The sequence below is a fragment of the Centropristis striata genome, chromosome 2, assembly GCF_030273125.1.
Source record: "Centropristis striata isolate RG_2023a ecotype Rhode Island chromosome 2, C.striata_1.0, whole genome shotgun sequence".
Taxonomy (NCBI): domain Eukaryota; kingdom Metazoa; phylum Chordata; class Actinopteri; order Perciformes; family Serranidae; genus Centropristis; species Centropristis striata.
The window spans coordinates 631522-656100 of NC_081518.1; the positions used below are offsets into that span (position 1 = coordinate 631522).

A 24579-nucleotide genomic window follows, 5' to 3' on the forward strand; every position below is an offset into this window, starting at 1 on the left:
CTCGGTGCAGTTACAGGTGATGGAGCGTCTCTGCAGACAGACAGACAGGCTGCAGACAGACAGGCTGCAGAACACATGCACCTTAAATATAGTTACACTGCAGACCATCTGACCACTAACTCTAAAGGTTTCAGATTCACTCCTAATGTTACTGTGTGTGTTTCACCCATAGATATATAGAAATATATATTTCAACACTAGATGGCTCACAGACGCCTCACACACTAATAACAGTCTATCAGGTTCATGGAGCATTTAAATAACACAGATTGATTCATTTTAACCCTATAAAGCCAAGTGTATCATATTAGATACAGTAATTTTTGAGACCTCTACATCATCAAAAACCTGATGTAAACATGTGTTGAAGATAAACAAACTGAGCAACAAATTGCACAAAAATACCAGATGTAGCAAAAATGATATGCAGGTTCCACGAGTGGATCAGTCATTGCTGCATTAAAAAACTTCATATCAGCAGATGTATGATGTTGTGTTATATGGAAAAAATATGTATTGTGCATGTTTGAGGAAAAAGGAAAAGTTAAAAATGTTGTTGTTTGATGTTTTTGTTAGTTCGAGAAAAACAAACTGTGAGCAACAAATTGCACAAAAAGACCTGATGTATCAAATATGATACAAATTAGAATTCATATATGCAATTTATTTATTTTTTTAAATTCGTCAGCAAGTTAATAAGCACTCGGTTTTAAAAAAAATTGAATTTTCTGGCAATTATTTCATGGTTCAGGCTTTATAGGGTTAAACTCATTTTCAAACAGTTTGGTTTGTTATAAACCTCAGAGTTGTGGTTATGTTGCTGCATACTCAAGAATAATTTATATAAAAATGTATCAAAATTATTCTTGAGTATGCAGGAACATAACTACAACTCTGAGGTTTATAACAAACCAAACTGTTTGAAAATCTGTTCAAAATTAATAAAACTATGATTATTTAAATGCTACATGCACCTTAAAATATGATGATTTTAGTGGGCGACACTGGAGCCATATAGCCGTTCTCATAGATCTCTATGGTTTCACCGTCTCTTACGCCTAAAAATGAGAAAGCTCCTGTTGTTGTTGTTGTTGTTGTTGTTGTTTCCTGTTGATGATGATCAAATCTGCAGACAAACATGATGAACCTCTGACAGTCTAACAGCTCTGAACTGATTAACACTGATCATTAAAAGTGGCGTTTTTTTGTGTTTTTTTCTCTCAAATCCACAAATACTGATAGTTTAGAAAACCTTGTGATGCAACTCAGTCAGTGATTGTTTGCGTCTCTGTAGCTTAAAACAAATCCATCAACTTGAACTTATAAAACCATTAAAAAAATTATTAGATTACTAAAAAAAAAAAAAAAGCACTGAAACAAGGCCGCTTTCTTTCTGCTGCTCCTGAAATGTTTTGGACATGAAAACTTTTCACATGACAGGAACAGTTTGATGAAAGTGTAAACGATGTGGAGTCCCACTGTAACCAGGCAACAGGAGGAGGACAGAGGGAGGTGTCTGTCTGTCCCGGGGAGGAGGAGCAGGAGCAGGAGGAGGAGCAGGAGGAGGAGCAGGAGGAGGAGGAGGAGGAACCTGGAGGTTTATCGTTCTCCGTCAGAACAGAAGAAGGCAGATATGTGCACAAACTCTCAGCCGGAGAGGAGGAGTCTGTTTGTCTGAGCAGTTAGTGGAACCTCCTCCAGACGTCTGACAGGAGGAGCAGGGAGGAGGAACATGGAGGAGCAGGGAGGAGGTGGAGCAGGTCAGAGTGGGAGGAATGGTTTAGTGACGTTCCTCTGGTGGCGTTAGGAGACAGTGGTGGCCTCCTCCTCCTGCTCCTCCTTCTGCTCCTTCTCCTCCTTCTGCTCCTTCTCCTGCTCCTCCTGCTCCTTCTCCTCCTCATCAGCGAGGGACTTCTGCTCTCCTGAAACATCACAAACAGGAGACGGTGAGACTCCTCAGATTATTTGGCTCTCAGTTAGAAAGTTCTTAAGTTTTGACAAAGCAGAATGCATGACGGTGCGCTCTCTTAAAGCGACAGTACGCAATTATTAAACAAGAAACAGAATAAAACATATTAACATTCTTAAATTTAAATGTGTTAAAATATGAACCTATTAAGTGTCATAAGTTCACTCGATAGTCTAACTTCAAATATTATAACTCAAAAATGTACAAAAGAAAACAACAGAATTAGAAAACTAACAAAACACGAGCTGATCTTTGTCTCAAACAACATGAATTAAACTCCTCTCACCGTGCTCCTCCCCCTTCTCCTCCTGCTCCTCATGCTCCTCCTGCTCCCCCTTCTCCTCCTTCTCCTCCTGCTCCTCCTCGGGCATTTCCATCTGACACAAATCCTGAACGTCAGCCACACTGGACTCCTTTAAAAACAATAGTATGGGTTAACATGAAAATTTAAAAAACTCACCAACTTGTTTTAAAACGTGATTAATCAGATGATTTAATTACCCGAGATTCAGAGAAACGATCTTCATCTGAGTTCCTGAATCCTTCTGGAGCTTCCATCAGGATGTTCAGACCGTCCGCCTCCTCGTCTTCATCGCTGCACAGCAAAGTTATTATAGTTCATGAAAACTAACGAAAACTAACGAAATAACCAAAACTATAACTAAACATTTTCGTTAACTGAAATAAAAGTAACAAGTTTTAAAAAAAAAAAGATAACTAACTGAAACTGTATTTTGTGGTTCCAAAACTAACTAAAATTATGGTGAAAATGTCCTTCGTTTTCGTCTTTGTCAACTTTTGTCAACTGCTCTGTGTAAACAGCCTCTCCTGTCCTCTCCTCTCTGCTCTGTGTAAACAGCCTCTCCTGTCCTCTCCCCTCTGCTCTGTGTAAATAGTCTTCACAGTGTCTCTGAGGAGAATTTAATGTTTTTAACAGCATCTTGTTATTACTAACGGTTTATTTTTGGTGATGTTTTAAATGAGACATGTAGAATAAAGTGATTTTGACAGAAATATCAACATTTTAAGCTTCGTTTTGGTTACTTTTTCTAATAAAAACTTTGATCCATTCAACTGTCCAAAAGTTTAAATTGTGACAATAAAAAGCCAGTTTTTACAGTTTATTTATACGATAAATGGTTTCTTTGTTTATTTATTAAATGATGTATGAAAACATCTGGATGTTTTGAACATAATTTAATAAATAAATCCTCAAAATATGGATATAGTCATTATTTTGAGTGTCTCATTTCTACAGGAGGTTCATTAGAACACTGACCTTCCTCCAGAGTAAAACTTCTCCTCCTCCTTCTCCTCCTCCTCCACTGTGATTTGGTTCTCTTCATGTTCCCCATCCTCCTTCTCCTTCTCCTCCTCTTTCTCTTCCTTATTTTCTTTCTCCTCTTTCTCTTTCTCTTTCTCCTCGTCCTTCTCCTCCTCTTTCTTCTCCTCGTCCTTCTCCTCCTGCACCTCCTCCTCCTTCTCCTTTGCTCCTTCCTCTCCCTGCTGCTCCTCCTCCTCGTCCTCCTCGAGGTCGGAGCAGTTCAGGAAGTCAAAGCTCTCGAGGGCCGTCTCCACCTCCAGATTAAAACTGGAAGAGGACGGGAACGGAACCTGAAGAGACACAGAGACAGGTTAGATATCAGACAGACAGACAGACAGACAGACAGACAGGGAGAGAGACAGACAGGGAGACAGACAGGCAGACAGATAGAGAGAGAGACGGAGAGAGAGAGAGAGACAGACAGACAGACAGACAGACAGACGGATAGAGACACAGACAGACAGACAGGCAGAGAGACAGACAGACAGACAGACAGACAGACAGAGAGAGAGACAGACAGACAGATAGAGAGAGAGACAGACAGATAGAGAGACAGACAGAGACAGACAGGCAGACAGACAGAGAGAGACAGACAGACGGAGAGAGAGACAGACGCATAGAGAGACAGAGACAGACAGACAGATCTCACCGTTGTTGGTTTTGTCTCCTGGACGGTCTGGAGTGTCTCTCTGTCTGTCTCTCTGTCTGTCTCCCTGTCTGTCTCTCTGTCTGTCTCTCTGCCTGTCTCTCTGAGTGTCTCTGAGGCGTCTTCCTGTCTCTCTCCAGTCGTCTCGTCCTTCGTCTCTGCTTCAGTTCGTCCCGCCGACGCCGACGAGTCCTCCGAGTCTTTGACCTCGGCCGCTGAGACACAAGCTGGTTGGACGCCACTCTGAGACGAGTCCTGCGTCTCCTCAGGAGGAGCAGAGGAGGCGCTCCGGTCTGCTGAGGGACCAGAGAGGTCGGCTGATTGGATGGACGCTCTGTCGGCCGATTGGACGGACGCCCTGTCGGCGGCGGGACAGTCGGGGCCGTCGGAGGTCTGCAGGTGTCCGTTGGGCACGGTGTCCGGCTGGCTGAAGACCTCCCCGGCTTCGGTCTCGTCCTCCTCCTGGTTGGAGGACAGCGACGGCGTGGAGGCGCTGGACTTGTGCGGGGCGCTGAGCGGCGGCGGCAGGTTGGAGGCCGCCAGCCGCTGGGCGTGGTGAGCTAACGCCGGACTGGACGAGTCGTCGGAGGACTCGGAGGAGTTGGACCAGACCGTCCCGTTCTCCAGCTCGCCCTGACGCTTCAGCAGAGACTGGACAGGAAACCAGACGGAGAACTTCATTAGTTTCAACAAATCTATCTATAAAAAATAAAAATAAAACAAGCCCAGCATTTTTGCAATGATTATTATTTTTATTTATTTATTTATTTGCATTTTAACCCTTAATTGTTATTTTTTTAAATTATTGCAAAGAATGTAAGGGAAGAATGGAATTATTAATAATATTATTAATATTTTTTATTTAATTTTATATTGTATTATGTGAATCTTTTCAGATTGAATGTAAAGGGACTTTACTTTTCTTTTAGTAATGTTAAAAAATGTATTTAAAAAAATCTATGTATAAAAAAATAAATTATGCCCAGCATCTTTTATTATTCCATCCATCCATTTTCGTCCGCTTATCTGGGGCCGGGTCGCGGGGGCAGCAGGCTAAGCAGGGCCTTCCAGGCGTCCCTCTCCCCAGCCACGTCCAGCTCCTCCTGGACCCCGAGGCGTTCCCAGGCCAGGAGAGAGATATAATCCCTCCACCGTGTTCTGGGTCTTCCCCGGGGCCTCCTACCAGTTGGACCTGGAACTCCTCTAACGGGAGGCGCCCGGGAGGATCCTTACCAGATGCCCAAACCTCCTCAGCTGGCTACTTTAGAGGAGAAGGAGCAGCGGCTCTACTCCGAGCTCCCTCCGGATGTCTGAGCTCCTCCCCCTATCTCTAAGGCTGAGCCCAGCCACCCTACTGAGGAAACTCATTTCAGCCGCTTGTATCCAAGATCTCGTTCTTTGGGTCACTACCCAAAGCTCATGACCATAGGTGAGGGTTGGAACGTTGATGGAGCGGTAAATCGAGAGCTTTGCCTTCAGGCTCAGCTCCTTCTTCACCACGACGGTCCGGTACAACACCCGCATCACTGCTGACGCTGCACCAAACCGCCTGTCCATCTCACGCTCCGTTCTACCCTCACTGCTGAACAAGACCCCCAGATACTGGAACTCCTTCTCTTGAGGCAGTACCTCTCTCCACCTAGAGGGGCAGTACCTGTCTCCACCCAGAAGGGGCAGTACCTCTCTCCACCCAGAGGAGGCAGTACCTGTCTCCACCCAGAGGGGGCAGTACCTGTCTCCACCCAGAGGAGGCAGTACCTCTCTCCACCCAGAGGGGGCAGTGCCTGTCTCCACCCAGAGGGGGCAGTACCTGTCTCCACCCAGAGGGGCCAGTACCTCTCTCCACCCAGAGGAGGCAGTACCTCTCTCCACCCAGAGGGGGCAGTACCTCTCTCCACCCAGAGGGGGCAGTACCTCTCTCCACCCAGAGGGGGAAGTACATCTCCCCACCCAGAGGGGGCAGTACCTCTCTCCACCCAGAGGGGACAGTACCTGTTTCCACCCAGAGGAGGCAGTATCTCTCTCCACCCAGAGGGGGCAGTACCTCTCTCCACCCAGAGGAGGAAGTACCTCTCTCCACCCAGAGGGGGCAGTACCTCTCTCCACCCAGAGGGGGCAGTACATCTCCCCACCCAGAGGGGGCAGTACCTCTCTCCACCCAGAGGAGGCAGTACCTCTCTCCACCCAGAGGGGGCAGTCCACCGTTTTCCGGCAGAGAACCATGGCCTCAGACTTGGAGGTGCTGACTCTCATCCCAACCACTTTGCACTCGGCTGCAAACCGCCCCAGTGTGTGCAAAAGAACCACATCATCTGCAAAAAGCAGAGATGTAATTCTAAGGCCACCAACCCGGATTCCTTCCTCCCCCCGGCTGCTCCTTGAGATCCTATCCATGAAGACCACAAACAGAATCGGAGACAAGGGGCAACCCTGGCGGAGGCCAACACCCACTGGGAACGTGTTTGACGTTGTGCCGAGTATGTGGACACAGCTCTCACTTTGGTTATACAGGGACCGGATAGCTCGTAGCAACGAGCCCGGTACCCCATATTCCCCCAGTACCCCCCACAAGACTCCCCGAGGGACATGGTCATAAGCCTTCTCCAAGTCCACAAAACACATGTGGACTGGATGAGCAAACTCCCATGACCCCTCCAGAAGTCTCGGAGGGTGAAGAGCTGGTCCGTTGTTCCACGGCCAGGACGGAAGCCGCATTGTTCCTCCTGAATCTGAGGTTCGACAATCGGCCGGAGCCTCCTTTCAGCACCCTGGAGTAGACTTTCCCAGGGAGGCTGGGCAGTGTGATTCCACGGTAATTGGAACACACCCTCCGGTCCCTTTTTGAAAATGGGAACCACCACCCCGGTCTGCCACTCCACTGGCACTGTCCCAGACCTCCACGCGACACTGAAGAGGCGTGTCAACCATGACAGCCCAACAGAGTCCAGAGCCTTCAGCATCTCAGGGAGAATCTCATCCAACCCTGGCGCCTTGCCGCCGGGTAGCTTTTTAACTCCCTCGGCGACCTCTGCCAGGGATATTGATGAGTCGTCCCCCGAGTCTTCAGACTCTGCCTCCTCCACAGAGGACGTGTTGGCTGGATTAAGGAGTTGCACAGCCTCTCACCCTGGGCAACAACAGGAGAGAGTCCAGCCTCTCTCCAGGAGTTTGGTTCCAGAGCCCAGGCTATGTGTGGAGGTGAGCCCAACTATTTCTAGCTGGTAACGCTCCACCTCCTGCACAAGCTCGGGCTTCTTCCCCGCCAGTGAGGTGACGTTCCACGACCCCCAGAGCTGCTGGAGCCGGGGGTCAGGGGTCAGGGGTCAGCACGCCCAGGTACCCTCCTTCACCTGCTGCCCGGCTCACTACGCACCCGACCCTTAGGCCTAACTCTGCAGGTGGTGCACCTGGCGGGTCCACATGATTTTATCTTTTATTATTATTATTTTGCTTTTCTTTCTAAGAATATAAGGGCACTCTGTTTAATAAAAATATATATATTTAAAAAAGAATTATACAGTGTTTTTGAGAATTTAAACAGTATCACAAAATATAATATCATGATTCTGTAGTATATCGATGTTTTCTGACACTAACAAAAATATCTTTGATTCTTCATTTCAGATTCAAATCAAACACAATCACTTTCTGTTTCTATCATGTTTTAAATGCTAATAATGATATAATCTATTACGATCAGTTATCATCTATCTGTGGACTTATTATCATCTATTATTATCAGTTATTATCAGTTATTATCTGTCTCTAGACTATATTATTATTATCTGTCTATAACTAGAGCTACAGACACACCGACTGGACGGAGGAGACTCTGGCTGTCGTACGTCTGAGTTGACAGCGTAAGGACGCCGTCCTGCCGCCCACCACGCCGTGGAACGCCTCCACCAGCGTGCGGCTCTGTCTGCCTCGAGGCACGCTCTTCATCGAGGTGAGGAAGAGGAGGGACATATTGGACTCTACTCAACCACTATTAAACAGCTACAAGGACCACAGCTCCGCTCGTACGTGCTGCTAACGCTACCATCCATCCTGCTACCGCTATCATTCATTCTGCTACCGCTATCATTCATCCTGCTAGCATCAGGCACGGCGCTGCCTCCACCTCCTCCACCACCACACGGCCTCACACACACTCTGTGGACACCGTCACACACACCACAGCTACGTCTACACACACAACAATGGGGGAGCAGCTGAAATAGAACAAGCCAATGAAACGACAGTAATAACAGCCATGAGAGAGATAAAATGAACACTGTATGAATGTAAAGAAAAATATTGTTTACAAACCCTGAATACAAATTACACTCACTGGCCACTTTATTAGGTACACCTGTTTAACTGCTTAATGCAAATATCTAATCAGCCAATCACATGGCAGCAACTCAATGCATTAAGGCCTGTAGACCTGTAGACATGTAGACTATGTATGTATCTATCTGGTTTTATGACTTAATAAACTTATTGGGGCTGAGATGGATCAGACAAAGGAATTAAAGGAAACATTTATTGTGACCTTATTGAATCTGGACCCAACAAATACCCCATTACCAAACAGCTACAACTAATAAAAACTAAACTAAAACTAAACATTTTCCAAAAAATAAAAACGAATTAAAACTAGCAAACTCACTCCAAAAACTCATTAAAACTGACTGAATTTGGAAACAAAAAATCATAACGAAATTAAAACTAAAACTAATGAAAAATCCAAAACTACTTTAACTTTGACTGGTTACAACCTGTCAGACCTGAAGCAGCAGATTACCACACCGGGTGCCACTTTATTAGCGCTTTGTTTAGCTTTGTCAGCGTTTTAGCTGGTGGTTTATGAAAGCTGTGTGTGATGGATGGTTTCCTCTAAATGTGACTCACATAGAAGACCTGTTCCCGCATGGAGGGCGTGTCCGGAGGGCTCTGATTGGACAGCAGCCGTTTGGAGACGGTACTGGTGGAGCACGTCTGGTCGTCCTTATCGAACGGACTGAAACAGAACAGAAAGAGATGAGGACAAAGAACATAAACCTGAGATCACAACAGGAGCCCGGAGAGGTTTTTACCTCCAGGTGACCTCCAGGTTGAGCTTCACTGTCCCGAGGTCGTTGATGTCCACGGCGAGCGTCTGGGGCAGCGGGCAGAACAGGTCCAGCATCTCACAGGACACGCTGCCCACCACCACGTGATTGGCCAGGCTCTTCAGCTCCGTCACCTTGGCAACCAGAAACAGAGAGATGAGCAGAGGCAGAAAGCATCTGATCTAATATAGTAATAATAATAATGATATTACGTGTCTTTTTCCTGACAATACAGTGTCAAAAGTATTTTCTGCATTAATTTGTCATAAAAATGTGATCCCAACTAGAGAAAAACATAATGTGCTTCACCTAGTGAACAATATTTCATGTCTTTATTGACATTAACATATCCATTAAACTTTCATAGTGTTTGTGTGGTTTTAGGTTAAAAAACACTAAATTCTCCTCAGAGACACTGAAGACATGATTGATTCTACTGAGAATCTGTTTACACAGAGCTGAGAGGAGAGGACAGGAGAGGCTGTTTACACAGAGCTGAGAGGAGAGGACAGGAGAGGCTGTTTACACAGAGCAGAGAGGAGAGGACAGGAGAGGCTGTTTACACAGAGCAGAGAGGAGAGGACAGGAGAGGCTGTTTACAAAGAGCAGAGAGGAGAAGACAGGAGAGGCTGTTTACACAGAGCAGAGAGGAGAGGACAGGAGAGGCTGTTTACACAGAGCAGAGAGGAGAGGACAGGAGAGGCTGTTTACACAGAGCAGAGAGGAGAAGACAGGAGAGGCTGTTTACACAGAGCAGAGAGGAGAGGACAGGAGAGGCTGTTTACACAGAGCAGAGAGGAGAGGACAGGAGAGGCTGTTTACACAGAGCAGAGAGGAGAGGACAGGAGAGGCTGTTTACACAGAGCAGAGGGGAGAGGACAGGAGAGGCTGTTTACACAGAGCAGAGAGGAGAGGACAGGAGAGGCTGTTTACACAGAGCAGAGGGGAGAGGACAGGAGAGGCTGTTTACACAGAGCAGAGAGGAGAGGACAGGAGAGGCTGTTTACACAGAGCAGAGAGGAGAAGACAGGAGAGGCTGTTTACACAGAGCAGAGGGGAGAGGACAGGAGAGGCTGTTTACACAGAGCAGAGAGGAGAGGACAGGAGAGGCTGTTTACACAGAGCAGAGAGGAGAGGACAGGAGAGGCTGTTTACACAGAGCAGAGAGGAGAGGACAGGAGAGGCTGTTTTTTCCAATATTCGTGACACTTGAGGGTTCTTGGATAAGAGTTGTATATATAAATTTTATTCCAATTTCTAAAAAAATAATTTGTCAGAAAAATTCAACTTGCTTTTTTGAATTTTTTTATGATTTATGTCATTATAAATGGATCATTCTGCACAAAAGACATTTTTTAGTTAATCATACTAGCCGTGACTGTTGATTCTATAGAGCTGCAGGACTTATATGTTGTATATATATATATATATATAGTATAATATATTGTAGTGAAATAGAAGGCCACAGGGAGTAAAATGTAAAAACAGTATAAAAGCCTTCCTGAAACAGGTTGAGAGGGTTAAGAAGTGATGTGTGTACCTTGATTGACAGCAGCTCAGTGACCAGAGGCAGGAAGACGTTCTCTTCTCCGTCCCACAGCTGCTTGTTGCTGACCTCCACCCGACCACGCAGCCTCCAGCGCTGCCGGCCGTAACGCATCAGGACCTGGACCAGGACCAGGACAGAGACCGGATCAGGACCGGGACAGAGACCAGGACAGGACCGGGACAGAGACCGGGATCAGAACCAGGACAGAGACCGGATCAGGACCGGATCAGAGACTGTGTTTCAGATGTGTGTGTTTCTGGCAAGGTTATTATAGTTAACGAAAACTAACGAAATAACGAAAACTAGAATTCAAAAAAACATTTTCGTTAACTGAAATAAAAATAAAAACGATTACTAACTGAAACTATTTTGTGGTTACTAAACTAACTAAAACTAACTAAAATTATAGTGAAAATGTCCTTCGTTTTGGTCTTTGTCAACTTTTTTCATCCGTAAACCTTTTTGGTTGATATGAAATCTATTTCATCTATCTGGTTTTATGACTTAACTATGACATAACTAAAACTAAGCATTTTCCAAAAAACAAAAACAAATTAAAACTAGCCATCTCACTCTAAAAACTCATTAAACTAACTGGATTTGAAAACAAAAAATCACAACGAAATTAAAACTAAAACTAATGAAAAATCCAGAACTATTATAACCTTGGTTTCTGGTGTGTGTTTCTGGTGTGTGTGTGTTTCAGATGTGTGTGTGTGTGTGTGTGTGTGTGTGTGCGTGTGTGTGTGTGTGTGTGTGTGTGTGTTTCTCACCTCGTACTGGTCACCAGCACACAGCCGTGCGAAGCCAGCGAGTCCTGTAAGAAGCGAGACGGATCAGAGAAATGAGAAGTGGACTAATGCAGCGCAGGAAACAGGAAGTGGTAGAAGATGACTCACCCTTCATCTTCACATGAAACTCTCCCATCTGACTCTCCAACTCACTCTCCAGAGAACACATGTGCTGCAGACACAAGGACACGAACGAGTCAGGCACTAGAACATGAACGAGTCAGGACCTAGAACATGAACGAGTCACTAGAACATGAACGAGTCAGACACTAGAACATGAACGAGTCAGGCACTAGAACATGAACGAGTCAGACACTAGAACATGAACGAGTCACTAGAACATGAACGAGTCAGGCAGTAGAACATGAACGAGTCAGGCACTAGAACATGAACGAGTCAGGACCTAGAACATGAACGAGTCAGACACTAGAACATGAACGAGTCAGACACTAGAACATGAACGAGTCACTAGAACATGAACGAGTCAGGCACTAGAACATGAACGAGTCAGACACTAGAACATGAATGAGTCACTAGAACATGAACGAGTCAGGCAGTAGAACATGAACGAGTCAGACACTAGAACATGAATGAGTCACTAGAACATGAACGAGTCAGGCAGTAGAACATGAACGAGTCAGGACCTAGAACATGAACGAGTCACTAGAACATGAACGAGTCAGACACTAGAACATGAACGAGTCACTAGAACATGAACGAGTCAGGACCTGTTGACCTCACTGACCTCGGTACATTCTCTGTAGCCTTTGTTAGCTTCACTCAGACTCTCCCGAGCTTCTCTGCTGCCGCTGGCCGAGTTAAAGGCTGCAACCATCTTACTGGCTCCGTCACGCAGCCGCCGCTGGATACAGTACGCATCATACAGCTCCTCCACCTGTAGAACGTTACATTATCACCTGGATACAGTACGCATCATACAGCTCCTCCACCTGCAGAACGTTACATTATCACCTGGATACAGTACGCATCATACAGCTCCTCCACCTGTAGAACGTTACATTATCACCTGGATACTGTCTGTGTATAAAGTATATATATATATAAATAAATGCTTTCATATATATTATATAATTATATAATATATAATATTATATAACAACACTTACATAGAAAGTATTTCATACATCTGTTTTTATACCCTTTTATACTATACTGTGCATATCCTTTGCTCTATATATTTTTTATTTATTTATGTATTATATATATATATATATATACATATTACAACATGCAACAATCTAATTTCACTAATGTGCAACATCTGTGCAAAACAAAATCCTATAAATATTATTAATAATGTATGTATACAATGTCTTGTTTTACATTTTTATATGCAAATTAGCTGAGTTATATATATATATATATATATATATACATTTATAGTTATATAGTTATATAGTTATATTAGGTACAAACTTAATTAGTAAACACATTAGTTAGTTACAAACGATACTTAAACTTAGCTAATTTGCATATAAAAATGTAAAACAAGACATTGTATACATACATTAAATACATAAAATATTGACATGGCTAATGTTGAACATTATTAATAATATTGCACACAATTATATATATATATATATATATATATATAATTTCTCAAAGATAAACACAGACCTTGCTGAGGTGGAACTCCAGACGTCTCATAAACCTCTCGATGGCTTTTACTTGCTGCAGAAACAAAAAAACAAATCATTGTTTTAAGAGTTGAAATACACAAAGAGTCTCTGTTGCATCAGTTTCTATGTGCTGCAGTCAGCAGGTGTGAATGAAACTCACCTTGTCGAGCTCGTACAGAGAGCCCTGCAGAGGAAACAACAACAACAACAACATGAACCTTTAGCATCACAAAGACAACATCAACAAACATCAACAAACAGAATAAACATTAATAAAGATGAATAAAGACTCTCACCAGACGGCCGTTCCTCTTGTTCTCTCTGGTCTGCTGACCCAGACTGTCCAGCTCCAGCTGGTGGACCTGCAGGTACGACCTGACCACAACAACAACAACAACAACAACAACATCATTAACAACAACAACAACATCAGCTCCTTGTTCTCACATTTAAAATTCATTTATCAATTCAGTGATTTTCAGGGTTTGTTCAGCTTTTTAATTAAAGTTCTTTCAAGGTTCTATAACCTTGAAGCCTTTATCATCACATCTAAATTATTACTATGAAAAATACAGTTTACAGAATAAAATAAAAAATGATATATATATATATATATATATATATATATAAAGAAAATAAAGATTACAGAATTACTATAGGTGATGGTATGATATTTATACATTTTGTTTGGTTTATTTTTTATTTGTATCTATGTATTTAATTTTATTTTTTCTTAATTCTGTTGTTTGAAATTATTACTATTATTATAATTTTTTTTTGTTTTGCTTTTTTAGTTTGTGGCATTACTTTTACTACAAGTTAAAGTCCTGCATTCAAAATGTACTGACTGACTTACTGGATCCACTCAGATTGTTTTATATATTCTAAATATATTATTAGATTATTATTATTATTATTGATGTGTTTATGTAAGCAGCGTTTTAATTTTCTCAAGGCTCTATTTAATGTACTGTTATGTGGTTCAATTTCTAAACATGCGTATCATATTTGCCTCTAAAATGTAGTTTAGTAAAAGTATAAAGTTACATGATGTGAAAATACTCAAGAAAAGTATCTCAAAGTTGTACTTTAATACAGTACCTGTAGTACTTTAATACAGTACCTGTAGTACTTTAATACAGTACTAGAGTAAATCTACTTGGTTCCATTCCACCTCTGCTGTGGATGAATAATCTCCCTGCCACTGATACTAATAAACTATATATACAGTATATATACAGTATATATACTGTATATATGACTGTATTTCTGTCTAGTGGCTAACAGAAGCAGAAGCAGTGTGTGTTACTGACTGCAGGCCTCGGCGTAGAGCAGCGTAGACCTCGTCCAGCCTCTCGGGCTGAGGGGTTTTGGTGGGCGGCAGCTTGGTGGAGCCTGTGAACATCCTGCTTCCTTACAAGGCACGTTGGTTCTCTGGGATCAAACAGAGCTGAGAGAGAACAGAGATAAACCTTCAGGGTTCTATCAGCTGCATGGAGAACACAGAGATAAACCTTCAAGTTCTATCAGCTTCATGGAGAGCAGCAGGACACTCTGATAACAAGGTGTTTAGTCTAAAAACTGATTCATGAACTCTTAAAACCAGATAAAGTAAAGCTGCCAGCAGTGATGAACTGGCCCGAGCAGAGTGACCTGATGATTATTTGGTTCTTACCAAGATAAAAAAAACTTTAGATTTAGAAGTGTTAGATCATTTATCTTGTTTTAAGAGTTAATTTCTTGTTTTAAGTGTTCAACATGCTTATTTCTAGATTTAATAATCTTAATGTAATAAATCTTGTCAAGGTAAATTATCTGTCCATGCAGCAGATTTACTGTTTGATCTGGTTTTAAACACCTTTTTATCAGTGCAGACAGACAGGCAGACAGACAGACAGACAGACAGACAGACAGACAGACAGACAGACAGACAGACCTGCTGAGGAGAGAGAGACGGTCAGTACTGCAGCAGGTCTGGAGACTCATGGTGGCTCTGTGGCTCTAACAGACCAGAGGACATGTCCTGGAAACACAAACAGACAGACAGAGAGAGACAGACAGGAGACATTAGAGACAGACACGTCCCTGTTACCTCACACCTGACTGACTGACTGACTGACTGTCTGCAGTCTGTGATTATCTGACTGACTGACTGACTGACTGTTCTGTTCTGCAGTCTGTGATTATGAAGGATTGTGATGATTAGAGGTCAGTGGAGGAAACAGAGACAGAAACTGTCTGTCTCTTCCTGTCTGGAGATTTGTTCTGCTGAGAGACAGAGACCACCGACACGAGACTGATATATCCTCTAATGACACCATCACTAGACAGATACATACACTTATGACACCATCAGCCGATATCAGGCCTGACAGATATATCTGGAGAATGATATCAACACTAGACCAACAGATACATTTGTCTAATGACACTAGAGCCTGACAGATATATCAGCCTAACGATACCAACACTAGACAGATATATCAGCCTAACGATACCAACACTAGACAGATATATCCTCTGATGATACCATCAGCTGATATCAGGCCTGACAGATATATCTGGAGAATGATACCAACACTTTATATGACTTTTTCTTCCATATCGCCCCCAGCCCTACTATACAGACTCTACTATGTACTATATCCTACTATACAGACTCTACTATGTACTATATCCTACTATATAGACTCTACTATGTACTATATCCTACTATACAGACTCTACTTTGTACTATATCCTACTATACAGACTCTACTATGTACTATATCCTACTATATAGAATCTACTATGTACTATATCCTACTATACAGACTCTACTATGTACTATATCCTACTATACAGACTCTACTATGTACTATATCCTACTATATAGAATCTACTATGTACTATATCCTACTATACAGACTCTACTATGTACTATATCCTACTATATAGAATCTACTATGTACTATATCCTACTATACAGACTCTACTATGTACTATATCCTACTATACAGACTCTACTATGTACTATATCCTACTATACAGACTCTACTATGTACTATATACTACTATATAGACTCTATTATGTACTATATCCTACTATACAGACTCTACTATGTACTATATCCTACTATACAGACTCTACTATGTACTATATCCTACTATACAGACTCTACTATGTACTATATCCTACTATATAGACTCTACTATGTACTATATCCTCCTATATAGACTCTACTATGTACTATATCCTACTATGTAGACTCTACTATGTACTATATCCTACTATACAGACTCTACTATGTACTATATCCTACTATATAGACTCTACTATGTACTATATCCTACTATATAGACTCTACTATGTACTATATCCTACTATATAGACTCTACTATGTACTATATCCTACTATATAGACTACTATGTACTATATCCTACTATATAGACTCTACTATGTACTATATCCTACTATATAGACTCTACTATGTACTATATCCTACTATATAGACTCTACTATGTACTATATCCTACTATATAGACTACTATGTACTATATCCTACTATATAGACTCTACTGTGTACTATATCCTACTATACAGACTCTACTGTGTACTATATCGGCCACCATATCGATGTATTTCCCCTCTGAAACCAGCTTCGGTCACAGAAACCTGAATCAGTCTATCAGCTCTAGACGACAGTCTGCTTCCCCTTCCTCTCTTTCTCCTTCCTCCCCTTCTCCTCCTCCTCTCCTTCCTCCCCTTCTTCTCCTCCCCTCCTCCTCTTCCTGCCCTCCTCCCCTCCTCCTTCTCCTCCCCCGTCCATCCAACACCAGAACAGGAAGTCTCATGGCTGACTCTAACAGGAAACTCTACAGAGAAGTCTGAGTATAAAACCAAACCTTGTGTGAGCTGAGAGTGTTTCCTGTTTCTGTTCCATGATGATCTGATGAACTAGAGACCAGCAGCAGCCAGAGGGTCCTCCATCACATAATCTACTCACAAAACAGATTAGAGACTTAAACCAAACTAAAGCTGTCAACCAGGAGACAAACCCACATTAACACCTGGGATCTGTGATGGCGTCCCCCATTGTCTCTAACCCTAACCGCCAGAGAAAAGAGGGAAACAGTCCTTTTATAAATGAGTCCTATTATAAAAGAGTCCTACTAGAAATGTGTCCTATTTCCTCTGAATACCTCTAATCTGAATACAAGCCGTCCTAGCGGTCTTTTATCAGGACTTCTTTAGTCCCCGTAGAAGAGCAGGGTCTCTTTTCTCCCCTGAAAACAGCCTGGTTGCTGATTGGATAGAACACTGAGCAGGATGTGACGTAGAACTGGACGCCACAACAACACACACGAAACTTGTAAAGGCTGGTGAAGCAACTAGTTTGTGTTGCCAATTTAGCGGCTTTGTTGCTATATTTAGTGACTTTTCAGACCCTCTTAGAGACTATTTTTCAAAAAAGTGACTGGCGTTAATTCCAACAACTTTTTCTGGTGTTATTGGAGACTTTTGGAGACTCGTTCTTACTCTTCTTAACGAGCCGCGGGGGCCAGAGGCTCTTTTTAACGAGCCGCGGGGGCCAGAGGCTCGTTAAGAAGAGTAAGAACAAGTCGAAGCGGCTCAGTCCTCCTGCAGCAGTCTCTCCCAGCTGCAGAGCCGGAGGGGATGTTAACCCCTTAGCGTCCAGTCTGCAACTTGCTAACAGGCTAACAGTTAGCTCTGTAGCAGTACAGTGTGTATGTGCTAACAGGCTAACAGTTAGCTCTGTAGCAGTACAGTGTGTATGTGCTAACAGGCTAACAGTTAGCTCTGTAGCAGTACAGTGTGAATGTGCTAACAGGCTAACAGTTAGCTCTGTAGCAGTACAGTGTGTATGTGCTAACAGGCTAACAGCTAGCTCTGTAGCAGTACAGTGTGTATGTGCTAACAGGCTAACAGTTAGCTCTGTAGCAGTACAGTGTGTATGTGCTAACAGGCTAACAGTTAGCTCTGTAGCAGAACAGTGTGTATGTGCTAACAGGCTAACTTTAGAGAGGGCGTGGCCTGAGACTATCCCGGTGTACACTCTTTACCCTAAAGGAAACAGGGCTATAATAAATGAGTCCTACTAGAAATGAGTCTTATTATAAATGAGTCCTATAATAAATGAGTCCTACTAGAAATGAGTCTTATTATAAATGAGTCCTATAATAAATGAGTCCTATTATAAATGAGTCTTATTATAAATGAGTCCTATTATAAATGAGTCCTATAATAAATGAGTCTTATCATAAATGAGTCCTATTATAGCAGATTAAATCAAATGTTCCACGTGTTGTAAATAAACACAGAGATTATAGTTTTACATGATGAGAGGCTCGTTAGGGAAACCCTGCTGATGAGAATAATAATAATCTGTTTGCTCCCTGCTGTCTGTCTGTGTCCCCCTAACGCAGCCAGGACCTGGATCAGGGTCCCGTTAAACCACTAATCTGGGAGGATTAACAGGAGGTGGTCAGGGTGAGAACACGGAACAGAAAAAGTGCCCAACCAGAGAAACAAGAGCCACATCTCAGCCAGAGAACCAGCAGGACCCGGGTCGGTCTAAAGCCTGGGGTCAAAGGGCAAAGTCATCATGATAATACACACATTAACACACTCAGCAGACTCTGGTAATATTGATAATTGTGAGTTTCCTTTCTGTGGGTCAGAAGTGCTTTTATCCGCGGCCGAACATTAGAGATCATTAAGTGGATTAATCTGTCCTCCAGCACAGGAACAAAGAGGACACTGTTCTTCACCTCACAAGACTCTAGAAAGCTGCTGGTGCTCCTTCACAATCACAAGCACATGCAGCTCCTCCTCCTCCTCCTCCTCCTCCTCCTCCTCCTCCTCCTCCTCCTCCTCCTCCTCCTCCTCCTCCTCCTCCAGTTACAACTAGTTACTTCACAGATTATCAATCACTGAATGAAACTGCTGCTAGTGACTATTTTCAAGCACTTTTTTTATTATGAATTGTCCAAAAAGTTGTTAAAAGTTCATAAGAAAAGATACAAAAACCTACTCAAGCTGCAACGATTTGCTGATTGACTAACAATCTAATATTTTGCAAATAGATTCTGTAGTTGAAGTAATTTTGGGTGTAAAAGATGAAGTTTTCAGCTTCTCAATTATGGAGATTTCCTGTTTATTTAATATCATATTACACTGAATATCTTTGGCAGGACATTACCTTGGCTGCTGAAGTCCAAATGATGAAAGCTTTAATTAAGAAAATAATCATCAGATTAATCTATAATTAGGGCCAAAAGTCATATCCTGATATATTCAGGCTGAATATGAATATACGATATATATCCTGATATTTTTATCTCAAAGTGAGAGCAAATGTTCAGTCAAAGTCAATCTGACATGTCACCAGTAGTTTTATAGAAACCGTTTATTATAGTGAACATAAATACTGTAGAACAACAGGAGAACCTTTTTATAAATCAAAGCTCCATAAAGTGCATATTTAAATAAAAAATATCTTAAATAAAAATAAATTTGACTCTGGTTTCACTTAAACACACTCATAAAACCAAGTGCTTTCCAAAATCAAGCTTTAGAAATATTCTACATTGATATTATTTTCTCGTTTCATAGTTTATTAATTTTTATGTATTGTTATTTTTGTATACTTGTTACATGTTTCATTCTTGTTGTTGTTCTCAGTATTTATGTGTTGTTTTTTTTAATGCTACTTCATATTTCTACTGTTTGGATCAAGGGTCACAGCTGTATCCATATATGTGATATGGTCTAATTCCTTATCACATTTAAAAATATATCCAAATATCTTTCTTTTGATATATCGCCCAGCCCTACCTATAATCAAAGATTAGTTAGTCATCAGTTTCTTTTGACAAATCACTGTTTAGGGCTGTGACTAATGACTATTTTTAATAAATTAATTGATTGTTTAGTCTATAATTTGTCATAAAGTAAATACATTTCAAAAGGTAAATAGACGAGAGTCAGATATAGAAACATAAACTGGCATAAATCATTTAAAGTCTCACATCCAAGACAGAAAGAATCTTTGATAAACATCCCAAGATATTAGTCAGTTATTTAGGTTTCTGGTGATTAATATTCTTCTGATGAATTATTTATGTGTCAGCACTAACATCACTCACAACTAATATCCTATAATAAGACCTATATATGTCCTATAATAAGACCTATATATGTCCTATAATCAGACCTATATATGTCCTATAATAAGACCTATATATGTCCTATAATCAGACCTATATATGTCCTATAATAAGACCTATATATGTCCTATAATAAGACCTATATATGTCCTATAATCAGACCTATATAAGTCCTATAATAAGACCTATATATATCCTATAATAAGACCTATATATGTCCTATAATTAGACCTATATATGTCCTATAATAAGACCTATATATGTCCTATAATAAGACCTATATATGTCCTATAATTAGACCTATATATGTCCTATAATTAGACCTATATATGTCCTATAATAAGACCTATATATGTCCTATAATAAGACCTATATATGTCCTATAATAAGACCTATATATGTCCTATAATAAGACCTATATATGTCCTATAATTAGACCTATATATGTCCTATAATAAGACCTATATATGTCCTATAATAAGACCTATATATGTCCTATAATAAGACCTATATAAGTCCTATAATAAGACCTATATATGCCCTATAATAAGACCTATATATGCCCTATAATAAGACCTATATATGCCCTATAATAAGACCTATATATGTCCTATAATAAGACCTATATATGCCCTATAATAAGACCTATATATGTCCTATAATAAGACCTATATATATCATATAATAAGACCTATATATGTCCTATAATAAGACCTATATATGTCCTATAATAAGACCTATATATGCCCTATAATAAGACCTATATATGTCCTATAATAAGACCTATATATGTCCTATAATAAGACCTATATATGTCCTATAATAAGACCTATATATGTCCTATAATAAGACCTATATATGTCCTATAATAAGACCTATATATATCATATAATAAGACCTATATATGTCCTATAATAAGACCTATATATGTCCTATAATAAGACCTATATATGCCCTATAATAAGACCTATATATGTCCTATAATAAGACCTATATAAGTCCTATAATAAGACCTATATATGTCCTATAATAAGACCTATATAAGTCCTATAATAAGACCTATATAAGTCCTATAATAAGACCTATATATGCCCTATAATAAGACCTATATATGTCCTATAATAAGACCTATATATGCCCTATAATAAGACCTATATATGTCCTATAATAAGACCTATATAAGTCCTATAATAAGACCTATATATGTCCTATAATAAGACCTATATATGTCCTATAATAAGACCTATATAATAAAGGTCTTATTATAGGACTTGTGAAGTCTAAGTCCTGATGAAGTCCAGGATCCTGGAGGAGAAACCAGGTTGTTGTTTTAGTCATAAATCATGTTTTTCTCTTAGGATTCATAAAGTGAATAAATCCTCTTTGAGGACTCAAAGTGTCAAAATGTCTTCAAAGGAACAAAAAGAGAGAAAAAAAAAGAGGAAATGTTTGAGGAGCAACAGGAGGAATTCCTCCTGAAGAAACAAGTTATAAAATGAGAGAAAATGAGGAAAAGAAAGTGTGAATGTGACGTCAGAGATTAGTCATGATCATAATCCTGTTGATCAGCTGATCCACTAACACACTGATCACTGGATCCCTGAGCTCTCACCATAGATCTCTATGGGTCTCACGGTGTTTGGGGAGGAAGAGGAGGAGGAAGAGGAGGAGGAAGAGGAGTAATGGTGTTACAGAGAAACGGGCCACCTCTAGTCCAGATTAGTGGATTAGTGGAACAGCAGCAGGCCAGGAGTCGGATCAACAGATCCACCAGATCCACCAGATCCTTTAGGGGACCGGGTCTACTGCCAGATTTAGTATCCGCTCAGACCCCCCCACAACCAGCCAGACCCGGAGCTCATTACAGGCCACAAAAAGTCCAATCCGTCCCCTTAAGGACCCCCAGGACCCCGAAGTCCCCCCAAACTCACAATAAACCCCCAAACCAGCAGAAACCAGCAGGATCCAGCAGGAAACCAGCGGATCGGGAGGATCTGGTCCAGCTGGCGGATTTAATGTCGACAACATCAGGAGAACTTGAGGCGGACTGACGGAGAGAAAAACCCAACAGGGTCCTGGTTTCTGGGTTCTGGTTTCTGGGAGATAAAAGCTTGAGGTCCTACCTGTGTTTGAGAGACCAGGACCAGGACCAGGACCCGGGCCTCATGTCCCCCGATGCTCCGGATCACAGTTTACAGTTATTCTGGGCGCTGTCCCTCCTGGATTTCGCAGTTTTTTGTGTCCACAGTGAAACTAGCAGCAATGACCAAAACCCGTTTCCGGTTGGAGGTTTTCAGAATAAAAGCTCCCACACACTATTACATTAAGATATTGGATCAAGATGACGTGCTTCCACACTCTGCTCGACCTGAGATACAAAATATAGAGAAAGATATTTATTCAGTGGCTTTTATTGGGCATAAACGAGGCATTTAAGCTCATATTGTTGAAAACCTGAAAATAATTACAGATAATCAGTGGTGGAAGAACAGTGGTGGTTCTACACAGTCAAATTAATAATAAAAAGATCAATTTCTAACGATGAACGACGGAACAATTCTTACCTATTTTTTGTTCAATCAATATCTCATTGTACACTAAATGAACCCAGCATGTGTACATTGTATAATAGTTGAATTGTGCAATAAAAGCTTGTGTATATAAAACAAGATCATTCTCACTGTACTGCACTTTCAAAATAAAAAAAAGTACTTGTGCACAAAAATTAGAAATGTCATTGTCGAACAAAAGTAGTTGTTATTGTTGTTAAGTCTCATTGTCTTAATCAGTGTATTTGTATCTTCAAATATACTTAAATTAGATTTTTACATAAACTAAAATAAAGGTTTTGAATGCTTAAATATCATCTTTGCTGTTTTTAATGAGCCCCTCTGATTAAACACTGGCCCCTCCTGGGCCCCCACAGTAGAACTGGTCTAGAAGTATTCAGATCCTTTATTTACTGCAGTAAAAGTACTAATACACACTGTGGAATGACTCCACTACAGTAAAAGTCCTGCATTCACAACTTACTGAAGTAAAAGTACAAAAGTATCAGTATCAAAATGTACTTAAAGTATCAAAAGTAAAAGTACTCGTTATGCAGAATGAACCCACTCAGATTGTTTTATATATTATAAATATATTATTAAATTATTTGTATTGATGCTTGTCAGCTAAATGTAGTGGAGTAAAAAGTTTAATATTTACCTCTAAATGTAGTGAAGTAGAAGTATAAAGTTACATAAAATGGAAATACTCAAGTAAAGTAGAAGTACCTCAAAAGTATACTTCAGTAGAGTACTTGAGTAAATATACTTAGTCGCATTCCACCACTGACAACACAGATGGTGGCTGTTTAATCTCAATTCTGTTCCAGAATTTAATTGAAAATGATGCAGTTTAATGTCTCAGTGTACTCTGAAATTAATGCACATTTGCAACATTTAAAATTCTTTATTGAGCATGATAGTGTTTTGAAAGTAAAAAAAAGATTCAAAATCACATTTTATGTTGGACTAAAGGACTAATAAAGACACAAAATGACCAAAAAAAGACACAAAATGACAAAAAAAAGACACAAAATGACTAAAGAAAGATACAAAATGACTAAAGAAAGACACAAAATGACTAAAAAAAGACACAAAATGACCAAAAAAGACACAAAATGACTTACAAAGACATGAAAAGAATTCAAAAATGGACAAAATAGCCCAAGACTCCATAGAGTTAAGTTGTTAACCCATTTCTTGTTCCCTGAAAAAGGCCTACTTGTATAATTCTGAAATGTACATTATTTTCCAGTTTTGGTTCAGCTTACCTTTTTTTATTTACCTCTGGCAGTTCACCACTTACCTTTGGACCCTTTCAAGCTGTTCATTTGACTTGAACTGCTTGAATTTCAATCAAAAACTGGAAAAATTGGGCTGTTCTAAAACTTTTGACCAGTAGTGTATATATTATGGGAATATGTGTTTTTATTTATAAGGTATATTCAGATGATGAAAACTTTCCAGAGCACTTTAAGACTTATTTTAAAGTTAATTCTCAGTTTGACTCTAATCCAACGCAGCGTCAATCTTTAGATCTTCATCCTCCAGATTTCTGACATGCAGAGATCAATTTATTGATACATTTATAAACTAAATGATGGAAAATCAAAGAACTCTATCTCTATAAAATGTTTCAGAAGACGTCTAAAAGCTCATTTAACTGCTGTTTAACATTATAATTCACACATTAATACACTTTTGTATCATGGTCATATTTGTTTTTATATTATTTTTGTTATTGTCATTATAACTTGTTGTTGATGTTAGACATGTTTTTTATTATCAGTTTATTACTTTATTATAACTATGAGTTTCTAGTTGGAGGCTTTAAATAAATA

At 40.5% G+C, this 24579-nt stretch overlaps 1 protein-coding gene across 2 annotated transcripts; it reads right to left on the bottom strand.

Moving 5' to 3' along the window:
- Positions 1–892: 892 nt before the first annotated feature.
- LOC131990905 (rho family-interacting cell polarization regulator 1-like) lies at positions 893–22444 on the bottom strand. Of its 2 annotated transcripts, XM_059356131.1 has the most exons (16): positions 22313–22444; positions 14955–15041; positions 14332–14468; positions 13315–13393; positions 13179–13202; positions 13017–13070; positions 12121–12270; positions 11484–11547; positions 11358–11401; positions 10576–10701; positions 9021–9169; positions 8836–8944; positions 3943–4590; positions 3249–3583; positions 2471–2564; positions 893–2382 (listed from the first exon to the last, which is right to left on the bottom strand). In XM_059356131.1, the coding sequence occupies exons 3-16, from the start codon at positions 14421–14423 to the stop codon at positions 2227–2229; spliced, it is 2124 nt and encodes a 707-aa protein (XP_059212114.1). In that variant the 5' UTR covers positions 14424–14468; positions 14955–15041; positions 22313–22444; the 3' UTR covers positions 893–2226. The 2 variants fall into 2 exon arrangements, with proteins under 2 accessions (XP_059212114.1, XP_059212121.1); XM_059356138.1 differs by lacking the exon at positions 14955–15041 and having other exon boundaries at positions 22313–22436.
- Positions 22445–24579: the final 2135 nt, after the last annotated feature.

What these genes read in the sequence shown, in the direction of transcription:
- LOC131990905 (XM_059356131.1), bottom strand. Translation starts at nt 14,423, where the DNA reads ATGTTCACAGGCTCCACCAAGCTGCCGCCCACCAAAACCCCTCAGCCC. An exon ending in CTGAGCTGCTGTCAATCAAG is followed by an intron (nt 9,170 to 10,575) that starts GTACACACATCA and finishes CTGGTTGCCAAG; the next exon opens with GTGACGGAGCTGAAGAGCCT. An exon ending in AAGTTTTACTCTGGAGGAAG is followed by an intron (nt 2,565 to 3,248) that starts GTCAGTGTTCTA and finishes TTTGCTGTGCAG; the next exon opens with CGATGAAGACGAGGAGGCGG.